Raw genomic sequence first — 21,093 nt, forward strand, 5'->3', positions numbered from 1 at the left:
ATTGAAGTCCTGCTAGGCATGGCTTGAGTGAAAGCCCTCCTTTGTCTTCCCAGAGACTGGAAGACATATGAGAATTAGCATGACCCTTCTAGTAGATACTGCTGGTTCCCAGTTTATCTTTCTGTCAATAATGTTGGATCTCATGGCAACAAATATCTGGGTTTTGGTTCTTTGTGGTCACAAGTGATGCTCTCTAAAGACTTGGTGGGAATCAGCAGGCAATTTAACTATAGGCTAGGGGTGGCCAACCGGTGGCTCTGGAGCCACATGCGGCTCTTCAGAAGTTAATATGTGGTTCCTTGTATAAGCACCGACTCCGGGGCTGGAGCTACAGGTGCCAACTTTCCAATGTGCTGGGGGTGCTCACTGCTCAACCCCTAGCTCTGCCACAGGCCCTGCCCGCACTCCACCCCCTTCCCTGAGCCTGACGTGCCCTCGCTCCTCCCCCTCGCGTCCCCCCAGTGCCTCCTGCATGCCACGAAACAGCTGATCGGGAGGTGCGGGGAAAGAGGGGGAGGCGCTGGGGGGCGGGGGAAGCTGATGTGGGGGGGCTACTGACGTATTACTATGGCTCTTTGGCAATGTACATTGCTAAATTCTGGCTCCTTCTCAGGCTCAGGTTGGCCACCCCTGCTATAGACATTAACTTCCAAATTACAGTACTCAATAGATGCATCCAGCTTGGCATTACGAGCTTGTTTGGGTTTCCAAGCTCAGAACTCTGAGCAGCACAGTTGAAAGACAGTTGAAGCTTACCCACTGTCCCACTGCTTAGCAACTGTCTCCATAGTTTGTCCAGAAATAATCATATACATCTAGTTTTTTTTAATCTGCCTTCAATTTTGTGGGTGCAGTTAACTGTGGGTAGAAATAGTAGTATTTAGGTATCTGATTTAATTGTAGTTGCAAATCAAGTAAATATTTAAATGTTAGCAAAATGGCACCCCTAAAATATTAGAGGTTAAGTTAAGCCTTCTTTAAAATAAGCCCCATGTATAAATAAGAAGATAGCAGAGGTGAGAGATAAGCAAAGGGAGAGACTTGTAAAGAGAGGATTTGGAAAGAGCTCTACTGCAGCGATAATTCTCTGGCACCTATTGCTGGTAGAGATCTTTAACAATGGCAGTGAAATAAATTTAAGTTTGAACGAAGAACGTTGTTCTTTATCTGTATTCGGATAGTGTGCTAAAGTTAAAGTAAGTGCATTTGGCTGATCACTTTTTCTTAGCTGGCTGAAGAAAGTTTAGCAAAAGCTGATCAGAAGTGCATCGACACAGACTGGAGAATCCAAGCCTTGTATAAACAAAGATGTGATGATCTGGACCGCGAGGCACATTATGAAGAGATAGCTAAACTTCTTCATGACAACAGAGTAAAAGAAGCAGAGTTGCTGAAAGCAATGAAGGAAGAGGAGGATAAAAGGGTAAGCATCTCTTTGCATTTTTGGAGAGACAATGTGCAAAAGAGAAAAAGTGTGTGGCTGTGGCATGGTGCAGAATGAAAAGTCAAACGGTTTTTACCAAAAAAGTGTCCCCCCACAAATTTGTTTTTACCCTAATGTCTTTTCCCTGATTTTGCTGATCAACTAACAGTGTATAGCTAGACTCAACGTTTTTCCTAGTCTAGACCCAGAATAATATCTTTTACCTCCCTTTAGCTGCTTCAAGAGGACCCTGGTGGGCATCAGCAAAAGCTCTTCTCAAAAGTAGAAAACATTAACTCAGTGTCTTACAGCACTTTTTTGTGTTAATTAATGATGGTATGTAACTTTAAATCATTCAAATGGCTTTCTGTGAAGCTTGCTTTTTGCACATTGCACTTGTATTGAAAATGTACTGAAATGAGTCTGTTGTATAGTGGGAAGAAGTTACAGAGAAAAGAGCTCAACTGGAAGCAGAGCAGCTAGCTGTTGCTGCGTTGGACGCACGGAGGAAGCAGTTCTTAGATGATGAAATGAATGACGCAATAGAACTGGCTGAAAAGCTACAAAGTGAAGATGGCTATTTTGGTGAGCATACAATCTAGTACTTCCATCTACAGTGTGCATGACATGGATATTACAATAACTCATCTATGTAAATATTTTTACCAGTATCATAAAAATGTAGGACTGGAAGGGACCTTGATAGGTCATCTAGTCCAGTCCCCTACATTGAGGCAGGACTAAGTATTATCTAGACCATCCCTCCAATGATGGAGATTCTACAACCTCCCTTAGGTAATTTGTCCCAGTGCTTAACTACCCTTATAGTTAGGAAGTTTCTCCTAATGTCCAACCTAAATCTCCTTTGCTGGAATTTAAGCCCATTACTTCTTGTCCTGTCCTCTGTGATGAGCAGAACAATTTATCCTCCTCCTCCTCTATATAACAACCTTTTATGTACTTGAAGACTGTTATCATCTTCCCCCCTCAGTCTTCTCCAGATTAAAAAAAACCCAATTGTTTCAATCTTTCCTTGTAGGTCATGTTTTCTAGACCTTTAATTGTTTTTGCTACTCTCCTCTGGACTTTCTCCAGTTTGTCCACATCTTTCCCGAAGTGTGGTGCCCATAACTGGACACAGCACTCCAGTTGAGGCCTTATCAGTACTGAGTAAAATGGAGGAATTTCTTCTCATGTCTTGCTTACAACACTCCTAATATATCCCAGAATGATATCCACTCTTTTTGCAACAGTATTACATTGTTGACTCATATTTAGCTTGTGATCAACTGTAACTCCCAGATCCTTTTCTCCAGTACTCCTTCTTAGGCAGTCATTTCCCATTTTGTATTTGTGCAGTTGATTATTCCTTGCTAAGTGTAGTGCTCTGTATTTGTCCTTATTGAATTTCATCCTGTTTATTTCAGACCATTTCACCAGTTTGTCAAGATCATTTTGAATTCTAGTACATGCCAGATATCCATCCATAAGTCTGACAAATACGGCCAAACTTTTAAAAGAACCTCTATTTGGTCTCTTCCATCAATTGCAAACACAAATAACATTTAGAAGCTTCTAAATGTATGTACATACATCTAACTACATACACTTCTGTATGTAGTTAAGAATCTAAATTTTGCAATGGGCACCCACAATTGATTTCCACCCACAAAACTGAAGACCATTAAAAATATATCAACCCCTACTTTATATTGTTTTAAAATGTTCGTTGGATTTGTAAGTAAACTGAATGAGAGGGGGTAGTGTTCTTTAAATTTTCATTGAACCAGAAGCTTTAAATTAACTACTAATCATCTACTGTACTGGGAGATGGTGACAGTGGTGGTTTCCCACGATATAACAAAATATTTTACATAAATATACAATAAGTTTCTCTGCAGATTTTACTTCTTCCATTCCAGCACCAGGTTGTTTTCAGACAGAAGAACCAGCACTGTTCCCGTCTCACACCATTAATACAGTTTCAGTTTAATTCTTGACTTTGCCATGTCCTCTAACTGCTCATTGCGAGTGGACAGGGACAGATCTTACTGCATATAGAGTGCAGACTTTGTAGTATAGTCTGTATGTAGTTAGAGAATACAAAACATAATACCAAATTGCTCATTTTGCATTTGTTCCTATCGCCACTGTGGTGTGTGTGTACACATGTCTTTCCTTTGCCACTGGGATTTTGTAAACTCCTAGAAATTGGAGTTGGAAAATATCTGTTAAATCATCTAATCCTAAATCAGGGGCTCCCAAACTTGTTTCGCGGCTTGTTCAGAGTAAGCCCCTGGCAGGCCGTGAGACGCTTTGTTTACCTGAGCGTCCGCAGGTACGGCCGCTCGCAGCTCCCAGTGCAGCAGTTCGCCGTTCCTGGCCAATGGGAGCTACGGGAAACGGCGTGGGCCCCACCGCTTCCTGCAGGTCCCATTGGCCGGGAACAGCAAACCGTGGCCACTCAGAGCTGCGAGCGGCCATACCTGCGGACGCTCATGGAAAAAAAGCGTCTCACGGCCCGCCAGGGGCTTACCCTGAACAAGCCGCGAACTAAGTTTGGGAACCCCTGTAAATCAAAGCAGGATTGTTCCCTATGGTGTATTTACACATTCAACTCTTTGCTCAGCAAGATGAAGCTGAAAAGCTTAAAAAAAACTGTACTATGCCTTAGAGGTGCTCTAAAATTAAGTGGTATGATAGAGCACTGTTTAAATAAATATCTCCAGAAATTTTTATAAAAAGTTTTTTCTTCCTCTGCTGTTTAAAAAACTCTTGAGAGAGAAACACCAACAAAATGATCAGGCCCCACCCCTTATTACCACACACACACTCTTGCACAAAGTTTGTCCAACTGAGGTCACAAGGGTGGCTTGCTGGAAGTGCGTAATTCACATAATGTGAACGAAATTTCAGTTGTCTTAGTCTTCTTACTTAAGGTGCCACCCACTAAGACTACAAGTCCCAGTATGCAATATTCTACCTGTATCTTAATGGCCCATTTGTCATTAGCTGAGTCACTCATATTTTAAAAAATATTGCATTGTGGGACCTACAGTTTCTGAAAATCACAATTTAGTAGAAATGCGTGGTCTTGGCCCCACAGACGGACATTTTTTGTTATAAATTTTCCAATCCCTACTTAATTGGAGCTGCCTGCACACTAAATCTAAGTCCATGTCTTCACAGTGAGTTACTACATGGCAAGCCAGGTGCAAATCTACAGCGTGCCACCTTGCCATGCAGCAATATCCCATGCAAACACTGCTGCAGCCCAGTGAAAGTCCCAGAGTGCAGTTTAGCATACCATGCTCTCTAGTAGTATGCTATGCTTCACACCAGGACTCTTGCTGCACTGTTGCAGTGTTCACATGGGACATTACAGAGTGCCACCTTGCTACACAGTAGATTTGCACCCTAGCTTGCCATGCAGTAATTCAATGTGAAGACATAGTCTTAGATTTAGTGTGCAGGCAGCTCCAATTAAGTAGGGACTGGAAAATGTGGCTTGTAATAAACATTAGCTATTAAATTCTTACAGTTTACAAAGAAACTTCTCTCCATTTCCCACAGAGAGATTGCGTGATTTAAAGACTGGGTGTGTACAGCAAGATTTAAAATTCCAGCAGGTGCTGAGGGAAGCCCAACCCAAGTCAGGATATGTCTGTCTAAATGATTTATCTACAGCAGAGTCCTCAGCACACTGTAAGTTGCTAAACTTTGGAATAGTCTTTCTCTCTTTTCTAATTTTGGAAGTATTACCCGGGCACCAAGTTTGGGGAATCAGTCTTTGGTAAATGTGCAGATTGATTTTTAATTGATTTCACACCTGAAAAATCCCTTTAAAAAACAGTAATTGTGAAGGCAGTAGGCAACTCAACTCTACCGGAATATGAGAGATGCCTCTCGTGTTAGACCCAACTGTATCTTCATCCCATATTTGTATAGAAGTTGCATTTGTATCTATGGCTTAAACACCGTTACATAGCCCTCTGTGGCTTTTCGGAGTGGAGAAAATGTAGAATTATCTGTCATTCAAATCATCTGGAGAGGACTCATTTGTTGTGGCCAATAATTATCTAATCTAATTATCTCTAATTATCTCTTCTGGGCTGTCTCTGCTTCTACAGCCAATGAAAATGCTTGTTAAAAGCTATTCTTTAGTTGTACATCTTATTGGTGAAATCCTCCTGCACCACAGGAAACCTTAATACCTTTGAAACTTTAATAGCACTTTAGCTTCTCCATTTGCCACAAAGTACAGTAATGATACATTTTGCAAAGGACCTAAAAGAACCTCTAGGAAGTAGGAGTTGCTCTCCACTTGCAGTATTTAGAGCTATCTCCTGAGTAATCAAGGGACTGAATGAAGGAATAAAAGTGCAGTAATTGTCTTGTTATATATTTAAGACATAGCCCTGCAGTATTATTCTCCAATAAGAAATAACTTTGTACTACTTTAGTCATGAAAAAACTGAATCCCATACAGGTCAGACTAGATTGGGGTGGGCAAACTACGGCTCTCAGGCCAGATCTGGCTCGTCAGGGCTTTGGATCCGGTGTGTGGGATTGCCAGCCCCGTGGCGCCGCAGGCCCTGCGCTGCTCCTGGAAGCGGCCAGCACCATGTCCCTGCAGCCCTTGGGGGTGGGGGGCAGAGGGCTCTGCACGCTGCCCTCGTCTGCAGGCACCGCCCCCTGCAGCTCCCATTGGCTGGGAATGCAGGCGAGGGCAGCGCGTGGAGCCTCCGGCCCCCCACCCCCAGGGGCTGAAGGGATGTGGTGCTGGCCACTTCAGGGAGCGGCACGGAGCCAGGGCAGGCTGGCAGCCTGCCTGAGCCCCGCTGCACGCCACTGCCACCCTGGAGCCTCTCCAGATCCTTTATGAAGGATCCAATTTCATTGCAACAGAAGACTGACAGTTCTGTAAGATTTCCTGTGAGAGTCTGCATATTACACTGATGCAATCAAGATTCTTTGGAAACCAGGCTCCATGATAAATTATAAATAATAATACTAGAGCAACTGTCCACTTCAAAGCACTTTTACAAACAATCCTCAAAGGACTCCAATAAAGTAGGTACACCGCTACCTCGATATAACGTGACCCAATATAACACGAATTTGGATATAACGTGGTAAAGCAGTGCTCCGAGGGGGCGGGGCTGCGCACTCCGGTGGATCAAAGCAAGTTCAATATAACGCGGTTTCATCTATAACACGGTAAGATTTTTTGGCTCCTGAGGACAGCATTATATCGAGGTAGAGGTGTATTATTCACTCTTTATAAATGAGGAGACTGAGGCAGAGGTGTTAAGCAATTTATCACAGAGTGAGTATGTGTCAGAGACAAGATTAGAACTCAGGAGTTCATCACACAGTTACAAAGAATTTAAAAATAAAGTATGGCCAAACCACACTTAAATAACAACTCATCTGAGCATCCAAAGAAGCTTTACAAACATTAAAATCAATCCTCAACATCGTTATTAAGTAGGTATGAATTTTTACAGTAGAGCTTTACTAATGTGTACTCCTTATTGGTAGAACACTGGAAATGACTGAATTTTACCAGCTAGTAAGTGAGCAAACAAAAAAGCACATCACAAAATGTATTTTGGTAATTTGACGCATGTTTGGTTTTAATTAGTAATACTTCACATTATAGTAATTTATATAAATTACTAAGAAAATCTTAATATTTAGCCTTTGCACTGCACTTTACTATAATATTTTTATACAATTTGGAAGCTGTAATCTGAAACCTCACTACAGCTTCCTACTATTAAAGCTTTGCTCAGTACACTTTTTATCATGTGAATTATGGGCATAGGTGCCGACTTCTGCTGGCACCAGTGGGTGCTCGACCCCCGCTCTGCCCCTGGCCTTGCCCTGACTCCACCCCTTCCCCGCCCCCATTCCAACCCCTTCCCCAAAGTCCCCACCCCAACTCCGCCCCCTCCCTGCCCCATTTCAACACCTTCCCCAAATCCCCGCCCCGGCCCTGCCTCTTCCCCACCTCCTCCCCTGAGCATGTCACATTCCCGCTCCTCCCCCCTCCCTCCCAGAGCTTGTTATGCCACCAAACAGCTGTTTTGCGGTGGCAAGCGCTGGGAGGAGGAGTGGGGACGCGGCACACTCAGGGGAGGAGGCGGAGGTGAGATGGGGCGGGGGTCGGAGTGGGGAGGGGAGCTTGGCTGCACCCCCAATTTTTCCCCATGGGTGCTCCAGCCCCGGAGCACCCACGGAGTCGGTGCCTATGATTATGGGGTATAGAGATCATCAGTACACTGGGAATTAAATACCCATCTTACAGCTGCGCCCTATGTGCAAGAGAATAAGCATTTGTGGATGAGGGGTAGGTTTTAATTTACTGAAGGTCAACAAAGCAAATCTCTGCCAGAGCCCAGAGATATCAGGGCTGCTAGACCACTGCTCTAACTACCAGAATACTCTATAAGCGATTTGACATAATTCCATTCAAGAAAAACAAACAGGATTCTGGAAATACAGTCAAAATGTTTAAGACAAATATTCTGTGGCAGAAAAGTTAAATGAAAGACTTGGGCTGGGCACACTTTTGGGCTTGGCAGGACAATATTTATGGACCAGTTCTATTTGTGCTACAACTAGCTAATTTCATATGTTCTCAGATTAGGTCATCTTTAGCTCTCCTTCTTCCAATCGGTGTAGTCAGTATCAGTCCTTGTTTCAGTTAATTGTTTTCTGTCTCTCACTGGTATGAATGAATGGCACTTATGATATGATCAAGTATAACTCACTTCATGTGTCATCCTAAACATAGAAATTAACCACTATTCTGTCTAGAAAGATTAATGACAACCCTGCAACCAGCTGTTGGGTGATCAAAGCATACTGTATTGCTGCTGTTTAAGAAGACAGTGAAACACTGTTTCCATAAATACTATAACCAGAAGCAATGAAACTGTAGAGCAGTCTGTATAAAACACAGTATGCTTTCTAATATGCATTTTACAACCTTCCATGAAAAAAATAAATTGACAAAAAGAATTCATAAAACTCCTATTCCGGCTATAATTCAAATACTTATAATGTGCTTTTGGCATCCCGCATTTGTATAAGTCATTGTCAGCCTTAAACATGAATTTCACAACTTTCCATCCATTTCCTCGCTGATTGTTCTATTACAACGACCCTCCACCATATTAACTTTGTCAAGGTTATCTGCATCTCCACACCTGTGACCAAAGTACATTAGCTTGCATCTATTGATTTCTGACATCAGGGTCTACTTCTCGCCAATAATTTGTGCCATAATCCCTATACTATGTTATATTTTAATACAATACTAATACAGCAGTTAATCTACTGATGTTAAACTGCATTGAGACTTGTTACCACACAAGTGGCATTAACAAACCTTGTCAAGAATTTTATCATCACCACCATTGGAAGCCAACTGCCCTCCGCCCTACATTTTCACACACAGGTATTGTTTATGGCAGCATAAAACACTTACTGAAATGTTGATTGTATGTCCCTACTGTCTCTCAGAATAATATCCTTTAAATCACTGCTCTGCAGATTTATTTTGAAAGCAGAACCACCAGTTCAGGAAGATGAAACCAATCAATCCCCTCAGTCGTCATTTTTTTCTTTAAAATGTATGCTCAATTAGCTTTCACTTAAAACAGATTGTTCGGTATTTCCTTTTTCTTACATGTTTTGATAAGCAGTGAAATAGTTAACAGTGATGTCATTTACAGTATTATCATTGGCACCTGATTTAACACCCACTGAAATGAATGGGATGGTTCACATATCAGAGCTGTTTGAGGCTCTTTCCAAACTCACTCAGACATTGCTGCACAGGTTACACTGAGGGCATGTTTTCAAGGTTCTCTTTGCAACCATAACAGCTAGAAACTTGCATGAGAATGTAATAGAAAATGAGAAAAGGAGGGAAAAGAAGAGATTCTGTAAAATAACTGAGTTGCCTGTCTACCCCACTTTTTGGCTAGTTCTTTACATCCCTTAGGGAAAACCAACACCAGGAAACACGGTTAAGTATAAAAAAGTCACTTGTTTTTTCAGGTCATATATTAGTAATGGTAAACCTATTTTCACACACATTTTTACAAATAGCATGTATTTCATATATGCATATACTAAACATGAACAAGAAAACACATTGTGAAATCCAGTTAAGACAGACTGGATATCTTTTTTTCCTTTTTTTCCTCTCTTTCTCTCTCTCTATCAAATGAACACTACTCAACCAGTCACCAAAGTCAACCCTAATTCCTTTTGTTTGATGATAATGTTCTTGTGGAATTAATCTTTATTTCCTACGACTTGTAGATTCAAATTTAGCATAATTTCCCCTTTTGAAAATGGTATGTGTTAACAATTGTTAACATTTTGTTTTTCCCTCTATCATTTATGCATCACGGACCTTAAAATCTAATCTCCCCCCTGAAATCTAGTCTCAGCTGTGAAATCTGGCTAGTGTCGGGGAGAAGCAGGGCTGGGGGCTCATCTTGTGCTAGTCTCTAGATCAGGGGTGGGTAAATTACGGCCCACAGGCCGGATCTGGCCTGTCAGGGCTTTGGATTCGGCCCGCGGGATTGCCACCCGTGACGCCGCGGGCCCCGCGCCACTCCCAGAAGCAGCTGGCACCACGTCCCTGGAGCCCCTGCGGGAGGGGAGGCAGAGGGCTCCGCACACTTCCCTCACCTGCGGTACCTCCCCCAAAGCTCCCATTGGCCGCGATTCCAATGGTCAATGGGAGCTGCGGGGGGTGGTGCCTGCAGGCGAGGACAGCATGCGGAGCCCTTTGCCCCTCTCCCCTCCCCCCCCCCCAGGGCTGCAGGAACGTGGTGCGGTGCCAGGACAGGCAGCCTGAGCCCCGCTGCCAACCCGGAGCCCAACCTGAACCCCTCCTGCACCCCGCACCCCAACCCCCTGCCCTGAGCTCCCTGCCTGCACCCCAACCCCTTGCTGCACCTTGCACCCCTCCTGCACCCTAACTCCCTGCCTGCACCCCAACCCCTTGCTGCACCTCGCACCCCTCCTGCACCCTAACCCCTTGCCCTGAGCCGCACTCCGCACCCCCTCCTGCACCCCTGCCCTGAGCCCCCTCCCACACTCCGCACCCCCTCCTGCACCCCAACCCCCTGCCTTGAGCCCCCTCCCACACTCCACACCCCCTCTTGCACCCCAACCCCCTGCCTTGAGCCCCCTCCCACACTCCGCACTCCCTCCCACATCCCAACCCCCTGCCCCAGCCCTACATTCAGGGCCCTGCATGCAATTTCCCTACCCAGATGTGGTCCTTGGGCCAAAAAGTTTGCCCACCCCTGGACTAGATGATCATGATGGTCCCTTCTGACCTTAAAGTCTATGAGTCTGAATCTTTTTAGTGGTTCGTTGCAATATTAATTCTGAGCCTTTTTCATTTCTAGTTTCTTTAGATAGAAGACGAGAAGACCTGGAATGCAGAGAACGGGAACTGATGGCAGAAGTCAGAGAGCTCAGGCAAAAACTTACTTCAAAGGCCCGAACTACATATCCACTACCTCATTTTCCAGACACAAAGTGGACCGCTTAAGAAAGCACACTTCATACTTTAGCTGTACCTTATTAATCACTGGAATTCTAAATAGTTATGTTGTGATCAAAGAGATTGATTTTTAGATTATTTATTATAAATACTTTTGGAAATAATACTTTTGTATATAAAAATAAAATACTAACTAGAAATGTTATAGTTGCTCACGTCTGTTTGTTCTGTCCATAATGATACTTCATTCTTGGTTTTTTTTTTTTAAATAAACATACTTTTTTTTATTGCTGTACTACTGAACAATCAATATTTGAGTACAAGGCATATTCTGATTACACCAATTCCCTGAAAAATCAAAGCACTGTTAAAATGATTTATTTGTCAGTAGTATTAATGGGAGTCTCTTTTGTGATCATTTTAATGTTTTCCATCTGTCTATTATCTGGTACAGTCAACCTGTGGAACTCATTGCTGGGAGAAGTTGTGAAGGCCAAAAGTATAACTGAGTTAAAAAAAGAATTAGGTAAATTCATGGTGAATCGGTCCATCAATGGCTATTAGCCAAGAAAGTCAGGGATGCAATCCTATGCTCTGGATGTCCCTAAGCCTCTCACTGACAGAAGCAGAGACTGGTCGACGGCTCACTCAATAGATTTCCCTGTTTTGTTCATTCCCTCTAAGCATCTGGTACCAGCCACTGTTGGAAGACAGGATACTGAGGTAGATGAACCATTGGTCTAATCCAGTATAGTATTAGGGTTCGGACTTCACAGACAAATCTCCACAGGAGTCAAGAGAAGGAATTAAGATCCTTAATTGCAGAGGGTCAGTTAGCAGCTCAGACTTCCTTATAGGCAGTGATTGATATGTTGGATATTGTGAAGAGATCAAGGGCAACAGCGATCACAATGATAGGCATCATGGTTGCAATCCTCAGGGATCCTCAAAGACATGAACTACAGACAATCTCCCTTTTGAGGATTGTAATCTCTTCATCAGCAAGGCAGCTGCTGCATTACAAACTTTAAAGGATTCCTGAGCTGATGTCCCTGGGTGTATGCACACCACAAAGAAACAGGTTAAATAAGCCTATTCCAGATAGAAAAAAGCTGAAAGAGTCAATCTTCCATGCTACAGTTCATTGGAACCTCCTAGGAAGAAACAAACATTGCATAGAAAAAGATCTGCTGCTGCTGCTTCATCAGAAATGGTGCAGCAGATTCCTCCCTTGAGGTAGCCAGTTTGACAGTTTAGATGAGAGCTGCTTAAAACCATACCCAAAGGATTTGTAGCCCTTCCCTACTGAAATGGGAAACACTTATTTTATTGACAGGATGCTTAGGGAATGTCCCCTCAGATTGTTGGAGCCTGGAAATCATCCAGGTTGGATATTCAGTCCAGTTTCAGGCCCCCCTATTTCCCATTTACTCTCACTTCTCCTTTTCAGGGTTCCCTCTCACAAGAAATGACTATAACAGGAAATAGATGTGCAATCTGGGTACAATCTGGACTGCTGAACAGCTGTTTCCCCTCAATTCTCGAGCCTGGGGTGCCTTTTACACCGCTTTGCTGTGAGAGCAACCACTCCTGATCTGCTCTCACATAACCTCCAGCATGTAAATTGCTCCCAGCTATACTGTATGAGCGCTATGGCCAGCCACTCTTGAATTACACTGCAGAGCAACACCAGCAAATCCCCAGTCCCAGCCTTTCCCCCAGAAACGTGCGTCTGGTAGTGCCCAGCCCTCTCCTGGATAACACAAGCTCATATAAAGTCTGTCATTTTATTAATAGAAAATGATATGCACAAATCCTGTTATCTCAAACGGACTTTCCCAAACACTTCAATCCAAGCACACTGGTTTAGATTAAACAATAAAAAAAAAACTTTATTAACTACAGAAAGATAGATGTCAATTGGTTACAAGTAATGAGGAATAAAACTCAAAATTTAATTGTTTTCCTTCTTATTTCTTTGTAACCAATACCTAATTTAACAAGGTAAGGGAGTTCAAAGCAAAAGTTTCTCTCACCACATGTTTCAGCAGTATTACTGGCTGAATTCCTTTCCACCAGGATCCCTCCCTCAGGCCAAAGCTGTTTCTTTGTTCCTTAGCTGTTGTGGGTAAAGAGAAAGGGAGGAGTAACGGGGCATCTGTTTCCCATTCTAAAACCTTTTTCTCTTGAGAATCATCTCCAGCTAGGATTCAGGAGAAAAAAAGTCTGTGGGGATGGGAACCTGGACCTGTTTCTTTGCCAATATGTAAATTTCTCACTCACCTGTTTTCCTGCCAAAAAATGGCTGCTAAAACAGATGATAGTCCATTTGATTTTGTTGACACCTGGCTGAGGTGTTGGCTAGCAATCAAGCTAGCGTGCTAAAAATAACTCGTCACATCAGCACCAGGATTGGGAGGGGTTGGCTGTCCAGAATATGTAGTCATCCATGACACTGGGCATGTTCACAGGGCAACTAGCCACCCTTGCCACCCTGGATGGACTCTATTTTGTAGCGCACAAGTTCAATCAGAGCTTGCATGGGTGACTCCTCGTGCAGGCAATCACACCCCCTGCTCAAAGTACAGGCATACTATACCTTTGATCCAAGGCACCAGAGTGCAGCTGCCGACAGACAACACACAGTGATGTCCTAAGTGAATAGGCAAAGAGAAACACTGTCCACCCCGTCAGGCAGCAATCTGCGTGTGGTGTTGGTGCATCTGTTACCAGCCTGACAGCTGTGCACCTACCAGACTACAGAACACTAACAAATCACCTGACAGGAAGTTTTTAGAAGCACACAAATGGACTATAAAAGCCTACCATTCAGACAGTTTTTCAAAGGTGGGGTCAGCTTCACATGGTATTATTTGCTACAGAAATAAACCAAAATTGTCCCACCTTATGCTCCAGGGAGACCCAAGTCCAGGATCTCTCTGACACATTTGTCAGTCCTCGACCTTCCGCCCAGGTCTGATGTATGCAAAACCAACCAGGAATTTGGTAGGAAGGGCCAAACAGCTATTTTTTTTCAGCATCAAATGCCTTTATTAATGCTGGGATCAGCTTTTTATTCTGTGTTGGTGGGCCTACAATAGTGGGATCCTGGTTCGTATGGTGCTACGGCAATACAAATAATAATACATACAGCCTTATAGTGTGCATAGCACTTTGCAGGCAACCCCCCCACAAGACACCAGATGAAATCCTGATCCCAGTGACATCGAAGGCAAACCTAACCCTTATTTAAATGAAGCCAGGATTTCAACCATTGTCTCTGCCCCAAATGGCCTACTAATGTAAGGGGTTTTACTCTCCTGTCCCAGGCTTGGTCTCCCCTGCTCCCTGCCTTGCTCATCTGTTCCCTTGATTCCTACAGCTACCATCTAGCTCAGGGGTGGGCAAACTACAGCCTGGGGGGCGCATCTGGCCCTACAGACATTTTAATTGAGCCCTCACACTCCTGCTGCGGAGGGAGGGGGAGGTCCAGGGCTTGCCCCACTCGGTGCGGCTCCCAGCAGCAGCGACATGTTCTCCCTCCAGTTCCTATGCGTATGGGCAGCCAGAGGGTGCCTCACACTACCCCTGCCCCAAGCGCTGCCCCTGCAGCTCCCATTGGCCGGGAAATGTGGCCAATGGGAGCTGCAGGGGCAGCGCCTGTGGCCAGGGCAGCGCGCAGAGCCACCTGGCCGCGCCTCCACTTAGGAGCCCGATAGGAAACATGCCACTGCTTCTGGGAGCAGCTCGAGGTAAGTGCTGCCTGGAGCCTGCACCCCTGACCCCCTCCCACCTTCTGAACCCCTCGGTCCCAGCCCAGAACACCCTCCTGCACCCCCCAACCGCTCATCCCCAGTCCCACCCCAGAGCCCGCACCCCCAGCCAGAGTCCTAACCTGTCCCCCACACACTCCAACCCCCTGCCCTGGCCCGGAACCCTCTCCTGCACCCTGAGCTCCTCATTTCTGGCCCCAATCCCAGAGCATGCACCCCCCAGCTGGAGCCCTCACCCCCTCCCACACCCCAAATTTCATGAGCATTCATGGCCCACCATACAATTTCCATACCCAGATGTGGTCCTCAGGCCAGAAAGTTTGCCCACCCCTGATCTAGCTGCTGCTCCCCTCAGCCCAGTCAATATACTGCTGCTAAAACCCCCCACCTCCCCTGCCTCTCTGCTCATTGATGTCACTGACTTCACCACAGGCACTGCCTCTCCCCCCCCCCCCGCCCACACTTTCTGCATGAAGGGCAGACTTCTCCTCGGCGAGGCCCTACCCAGCTCCACTGAACCCCCAACTGCCTCTTCACCACGCTGCTGTACCTGCCTGTCGCCTTCCGCATCTCTTCCATGTCCCCCCCCCACCACTTCTGCATGGACCAGTCTCCAGCTTTCCATATGTCTTGTGACCCCACCCCACTCCTCCTCCTCCTCCACCACCACATCACTCCTCAGAGCTCAGGCCTCCTGGCAGTGCCCTCTGGGAGTTTACTGCACACAGACCCTGACGTCAGGGCCGGCCTTAGGGTGGGCGATCAGGGCCGTCACCCTGGGCACGCCAACTAAACATCAGGGGGCTAGGAGGCCAAACACGTTTTGCAAACACCCTAGGGCCAGCCTGGCCTGGTATGCTTTGGGCTTGGATGGTTGCAGCAGGGTCTGGCCTGGTTTGTAAGCTGCTGGGGACAGAGACTGGCAATGCCCCCCGCAGTGTCCCCCACTCTGGTACACATAGGCGTGCACACGGGGGGTGTGCCGGGTGTGCCCAGGCACACCCTAATGCAGGGGTGGGCAAATGGCCACCCTCTCCCGGCGCAGCAAGCTGCAGGGTCTGCGCTCCCAGGCCGGAGCGCCCGGCCGAGCGCAGCAAGCTGCTAGCCCCTCCCCTGCCTTCCCCCCTCCCCTGGAGCCATGCTGCCGCGTGCGCAGTGCTCTGGGGGCCAGGGCTGCATGCGCTCCCGTGGGGCAGCGTTTGGCTTCGCGGGGAGGCAGACATGCTCCCCGCTCACCTGGAGTCATGCCGCCATGCGCGCAGCACTCTGGGGGCCAGGGCTCCGCGGGGAGGCAGACATGCTCCCCCGTCCCCTGGAGCCATGCCACTGCGCGTGCAGCGCTCTGGGGGCCGGGGCTGTGCACTCCCACGGGGCAGTGTTTGGCTTCACGGGGAGGCTAGGAGCCTCATCTCATCATGGTAAGGGGTCCGGGGCTGGGAGGGTTGGATAAGGGGTGGGGGCAGTCAGGGGATAGGGAGCAGGGTGGGTTGGATAGGGGGTGGGATCCCAGGGGGGGGTTAGGGGTGGGGGGTTCTCTGGAGAGGGCAGTCAGGAAGCGGGGGGGAGGGTGGATGGGGCATGGGAGTCCCGGAGTCTGTCAGGGGGCGTGGGGTGGATAGGGATCAGGCAGTCAGGGCAGAGCAAGGAGGGTCCTGGGGGAGCAGTTAGGGTGGGGAGTTTCTGGGGAGGGGGTCAGGGGATAAGGAGCTGAGGGGGGGTTGGCTGAGTCGGGAGTTCTGGGAGGGGCTGTCAGGGGGCAGGGGTGTGGAGAGGGGTTGGGGGAGGCAGGGAGCGTTGTATGGGTCAGGAGTTCTGGGGGTCCTGTCAGGGGGTGGGGAGCGGTTGGATAGGCGTGGGAGTCCCAGGGGTCTGTCTGGGGTCGGGGGTGTGGATAAGGGCCAGGGGCAGTCAGGGGACAGGTAGGGTCCTAGGGGGGCAGTCAGGGGACAAGGAGCAGAGGGGGTTGGGAGTTCTGAGGGGGGAAGTCAGGGGGTTGGAAGTAGGAGGGAGTGGATGGGGGCAGGGTGGGGACGGGGCTAGGGCAGGGCTCCCTGGGTGCACACCCTAATGAAATGGGCTGCACACGCCTATGCTGGTACAACCACCACAGGCCGTTGGAAAGGGCCTATGCTTTGCTGCTGAGGGTGGCTGAGCTGTCACCCACTGAGCCAGCACAGCACCACAGCCTGTCACAAGCGGGCACCCCGCGGGCCTGCTAGTGACAATCGAGCTCTGCCACTTTTCACCAACATCGACAGGGCTCCGCAGCCAGCCGACAAGCCCGCGCTGTGTGTGTGGGGCCTTGCCAGCCTATGGCATGGGGGGGGCTGGCACGGATACAGCCGGAGGGGAGGCGTCACCAGCATGGTGGGGGGCAGAGGGTGGGCTCAGTTCAGCGTGTTGGGTGACTGAGATCTGCAGGGTGTCGCTGCAGCAGGGTGCTCACCCCCCCCCCCCCCCAAGTCACTGCCTCCCCCCCCCATCACAACCCAGCCTGGGCCCCCACCACCTGCAGACTTTCAGAAGCAGGATTTTGTAGACCAACATGGGGGGAGGGCGGGGTGGCAAGGCTGTGGTGAGGGTTGAGCTAAGTGCCCCGGCCTTGTAGCCCCCTCCTCGCAATTCCCTGCAGCCCCTGGCCTCCCGGGGCTTCTGAAACCCAGACCGAGCACAAACTAGCGTTGGGAGGGGGAGGAAAAAAAGCAACTACTGCCCCGTGTGAGGATCGAACTCACGACCTTCAGATTATGAGACTGACGCGCTACCTACTGCGCTAACGAGGCGGCTGAAAGCAAAGTCCCCGCACCGCCTCTCGAGCCCGGCCGATTCGCCTTGTAGCTCCGCGACGCTGCTCCAGCCGCCCCTGTTTGCTTGCAAGGGGCCCGGCCAGCCTCCCCGTTCGGCGCCACGGGGACAGCGGCGAAAACGGAGCCGCCAAGGGAAGCCGGGCAGGCGGCTGCGGGGCTCTGGCCCCACCGGCTGCTCCCTGGCAACACCCGGAGACGACTGCATCCCCGCCCCCTGCTGCTCCGCTTCCCCCCGCCCCAGTGCCCGGCGCCCGGCTTCTGCAGGGCACGGGGACCCGCAGCGCTGCCCTTCCCGGCGCCGAGCCGCTGCAAAGCGTCCTTCTCGGGAGCCTGGCTCAGCCCCACGTGCCCCTGCTCCCGCGCTCCTGGGGCTCGCCCGCTGGCGGGGCGCTGCTGGGACACGTGGCTCCAGCGGGGGGGGGACCCCCCCTTTGGCCGGGGGTGCGGGGAGCAGTTTGTCCGACCCCTAGTGATAGGGGAACTCAGGAGCGGCTGGGGGGTGCCGCAAGCAGGGTGCTGCCAGATGCAGCTACCAAGCGTTAGTGACTAGAAGGGAGGCTGCTCAAAGGGCAGGATTGGGGGCCCAGCTACAACAGCCCCCATCACCCCCCCCCCACGCAACTGCAGCGTTACCCGCAGCTCCAGAGGGAGGCGGGGACGTTGCCTCCAGTTACTGTTTAGAAATGTGGCGAACGCTAAGAAACGGTGTCCTGCTCGCTGAGAAAAACCCGAGGTGCGTGTACAGCAGCATCCCCCCGCCAGCCGTGGCCTTGCGAAGGAGAGTCTGGTATGGAGCAGCCCCGATGCCGGCCTCTGCCCAGAACAGCTGCTTGGGCACATGCCCACTCGTCATTGCGCTATAGGGCACCGAGGGATGGTGCAACCAGGGCCAGCTCTAGCTTTTTTGCCGCCCCAGGCAAAAAAAGCCGCTCCCTGCCCCCCGGCAGGGAGCGCAGTAGGGGAGGACGCTGAGCCCGGCTGCGGCCCCACTCTCCCTGGCCGGCCGGCGCGCCGGGGGAAGGCGGCCAGCCCGGCCGTGGCCCCGCTCTCCCCAACCGGCCGGAGCGCCGCAGGAAGGCGGTGAGCCCGGCCGCGGCCCCACTCTCCCCGGCCAGCCGGTGTGCCAGGGGCGGGCGCCAAGCCCGGCTGCGGCCCTGCTCTCCCCAACCGGCCGGAGCTCCGGGGGGAGGGTGGTGAGCCAAGCCGTGGCCCCGCTCTCCCTGGGTGAGCGCCGCCCCGCTCCAGGGGCCGCCCCAAGCACATGCTTGGAGGGCTGGTGCCTGGAGGCGGCCCTGGTTGCACCTTTTTGGCCGCCCCAAGCAAAAAACGGATTGGCCAGAGCGCGGGTGCAGGGGGACCGGCTGGGGCGGGGGGGAGGGAGAGGGAGGGAGCAGGCGGGAGAGAGAGAGAAGGGGGCGGCCAGGGCTACAGCGGGGCGCTGCCATGCGGCCCCTCCTGCTGCACCGCCTCCTGCTGCCTGCCGCGAGGGCTCCGCTCCGGTTGGCGGGGAGGGAAGGAAGAGGACTGCCCTGCAGGGTGCTCTGGTTCTTCTTCGAGTGCTTGCTCATATCCATTCCATTAGGTGTGTGCGCGCCGCGTGCACGATCGTCGGAAGATTTTTACCCTAGCAACACCGGCGGGTCGGCTGTGGAGCCCCCTAGAGTGGCGCCTTCATGGCGCTGAATATATACCCCAGCCGACCCGGCGCCCCCTCAGTTCCTTCTTACCGCCCCTGACGGTCGTTGGAACTGTGGAGCGCTGCTTAGCTGTTCTCCACTTTCCCTAGCTTTTCTTGTTGTATCATAGTTGTAGTTATAGTTATAGTCTTAGAGTTTGTTGTAAGTTAGTTAAGTAGTTGTAAAGTTGTTCTAAATAGTCCAGGGGGTTAAGGGGGTCGTCTCCCCCCTTTCTCCCCCGGCCGCGGGGCCGGGCTCATGCCCAACGCTCCCGGCTTCAAGCTGTGCGCCTCCTGCGCTAAACCTATGCCCACGAGCGACCCGCACGAATCTTGTCTGAAGTGCCTGGGAGAGTCACACCAGACAGACAAGTGTAAAATCTGTAAGGCCTTTCGTCCGAGAACGAAGAAGGAGCGGGACTTTCGGCTCAGGCAACTTCTGATGGAGGCGGCTCTTAGCCCGGACGCTCCTTCCACGAGCAAGGCCCCGGCACCTAGCACCTCGGTGCGCAGTGCCCCGGCGGCACCGGCTGCGACGACCACGCGAGTGGCGTCAGACAAGCCTCCCCGGCACCGGACCTCGTCGGCACCGCAGACACAGCAAGTGCCTCGGCGCCGGTCCTTATCCCCAGGGCATAAAAAAGCCCATAAGACGGGGACATCAGTGCCGAAGACGCCAGCTCCCCCAGTGTCGGGGGTAGAGCCGCGTCCACCGGTGGAGCAACGGAAACAGTTGCCTCCGGCACCGTCGACTCCGGCGCCGAGGCCGTTGAGTCCGGTGCAAATAGCGTCTCCCCCCAGGCCGGCGGTGATACAGTGCCTCCCGTCGACTCCAGAGACCTTCGCGGCGGCGAGAGACTTAATAGCTCTCACGGAGCCGGCACCGCCTCAGCCACCGGCACCGACTGCACCGTTGACTCGCCCGGTCCAGTCGAGGGGGAAACCTGCTTTGATGCGCCCACCATCACAGGGGCTGGAACCTCGGCACCGGTCCAGGTCCCGAAGCAGGTCCCCACGCCGCTCGCAGTCCCGGCGCCGAATATCGTCTCGGCACCGGTCGTACTCGCGGCCAAGATCTACTTCGCGGCACCGCTCCACGTCTCGGCACCGCTATGATCGTCGGCACCGATCAACGTCGAGACGTAGTTCTCGGCACCGCTACGGTCGGCGCTCGACGTCGAGGGGTCGCTCCCGGCACCGGGCATACTCCAGGTCCTCGTCGAGGTCCAGATCCGACTCCCGGCACCGACGAGGTCATCGGCACCGGTCGCGGTCCCGGCACCGATCGCCGGCACCGCGCGGAGATAGATCATCTCCGGACCGGCACCGTGCGGCACCGCAGCCCACCGGGATGGTTTCATCTCTCTCGGCACCGCCATGGCCGTCTAGATCGGTGTCTCGCTCCTCGGAGGACTTGTCGAGATCGGCATACCCCCCTCAAGGGCGCGCCGATGAACAAAATTTCGGCCACTGGCAGGAGATGGCAGAGGACCAATCTCATGGACCATCTCACTGGTCGTTTTGGACCCCGTGGGCATACCACCAAGAACAAGGGGCTCCAATACCATCGACCTCTCGCTCGGGTCACTCGGTTAGAAGGGCCCCAGAATCCACCATCTCTCGGCCTCCGCCAGGAGGCATGGAGGCTTCGGTGTCCACGCCACCCGACACCAGGGACCCAAGTGCAGGTGATGCCCCGGCCCAAGAGCAAGGGGATCAGGACCCCCCCTTGGATCCGGTACCACCGGAGGCATCCTCTTCCTCCTCTCCGGACGAGGCAGTGGCGGGCACTTCATGTACGGGTCCCCCTCCGATAGATCTTCGGGCTCACCAGGATCTCCTGCGTAGGATGGCCCGTAATATGGACCTGCAGG

At 50.6% G+C, this 21,093-nt stretch overlaps 1 protein-coding gene and 1 non-coding gene across 6 annotated transcripts in view; one reads left to right on the forward strand and one right to left on the reverse strand.

Annotated features, from left to right (window-relative positions):
• Window positions 1-11,169, forward strand: part of TBC1D31 (TBC1 domain family member 31) — a 36,556-nt gene extending 25,387 nt beyond the window's left edge. For 3 of the 5 annotated variants that reach the window (XM_005288756.5, XM_008165173.4, XM_065586079.1), the window contains 4 exons: window positions 1,229-1,423; window positions 1,858-2,008; window positions 4,997-5,128; window positions 10,867-11,169. In XM_005288756.5, the coding sequence (XP_005288813.2) occupies window positions 1,229-1,423; window positions 1,858-2,008; window positions 4,997-5,128; window positions 10,867-11,012 (624 nt within the window). In that variant the 3' untranslated portion in view covers window positions 11,013-11,169. Of the gene's footprint in view, window positions 1-1,228; window positions 1,424-1,657; window positions 1,760-1,857; window positions 2,009-4,996; window positions 5,129-10,866 lie in introns of those variants that run through there. The other 2 variants (XM_005288761.5, XM_005288758.4) reach the window with 2 other exon arrangements.
• A 6,278-nt stretch (window positions 11,170-17,447) lies between these two features.
• TRNAM-CAU (transfer RNA methionine (anticodon CAU)) lies at window positions 17,448-17,520 on the reverse strand. The gene has a single exon. It is a non-coding gene; the product is annotated as a tRNA-Met (tRNA).
• Window positions 17,521-21,093: the final 3,573 nt, after the last annotated feature.

The sequence above is a fragment of the Chrysemys picta genome, chromosome 2, assembly GCF_011386835.1.
Source record: "Chrysemys picta bellii isolate R12L10 chromosome 2, ASM1138683v2, whole genome shotgun sequence".
NCBI classification, from domain to species: Eukaryota; Metazoa; Chordata; order Testudines; family Emydidae; genus Chrysemys; species Chrysemys picta.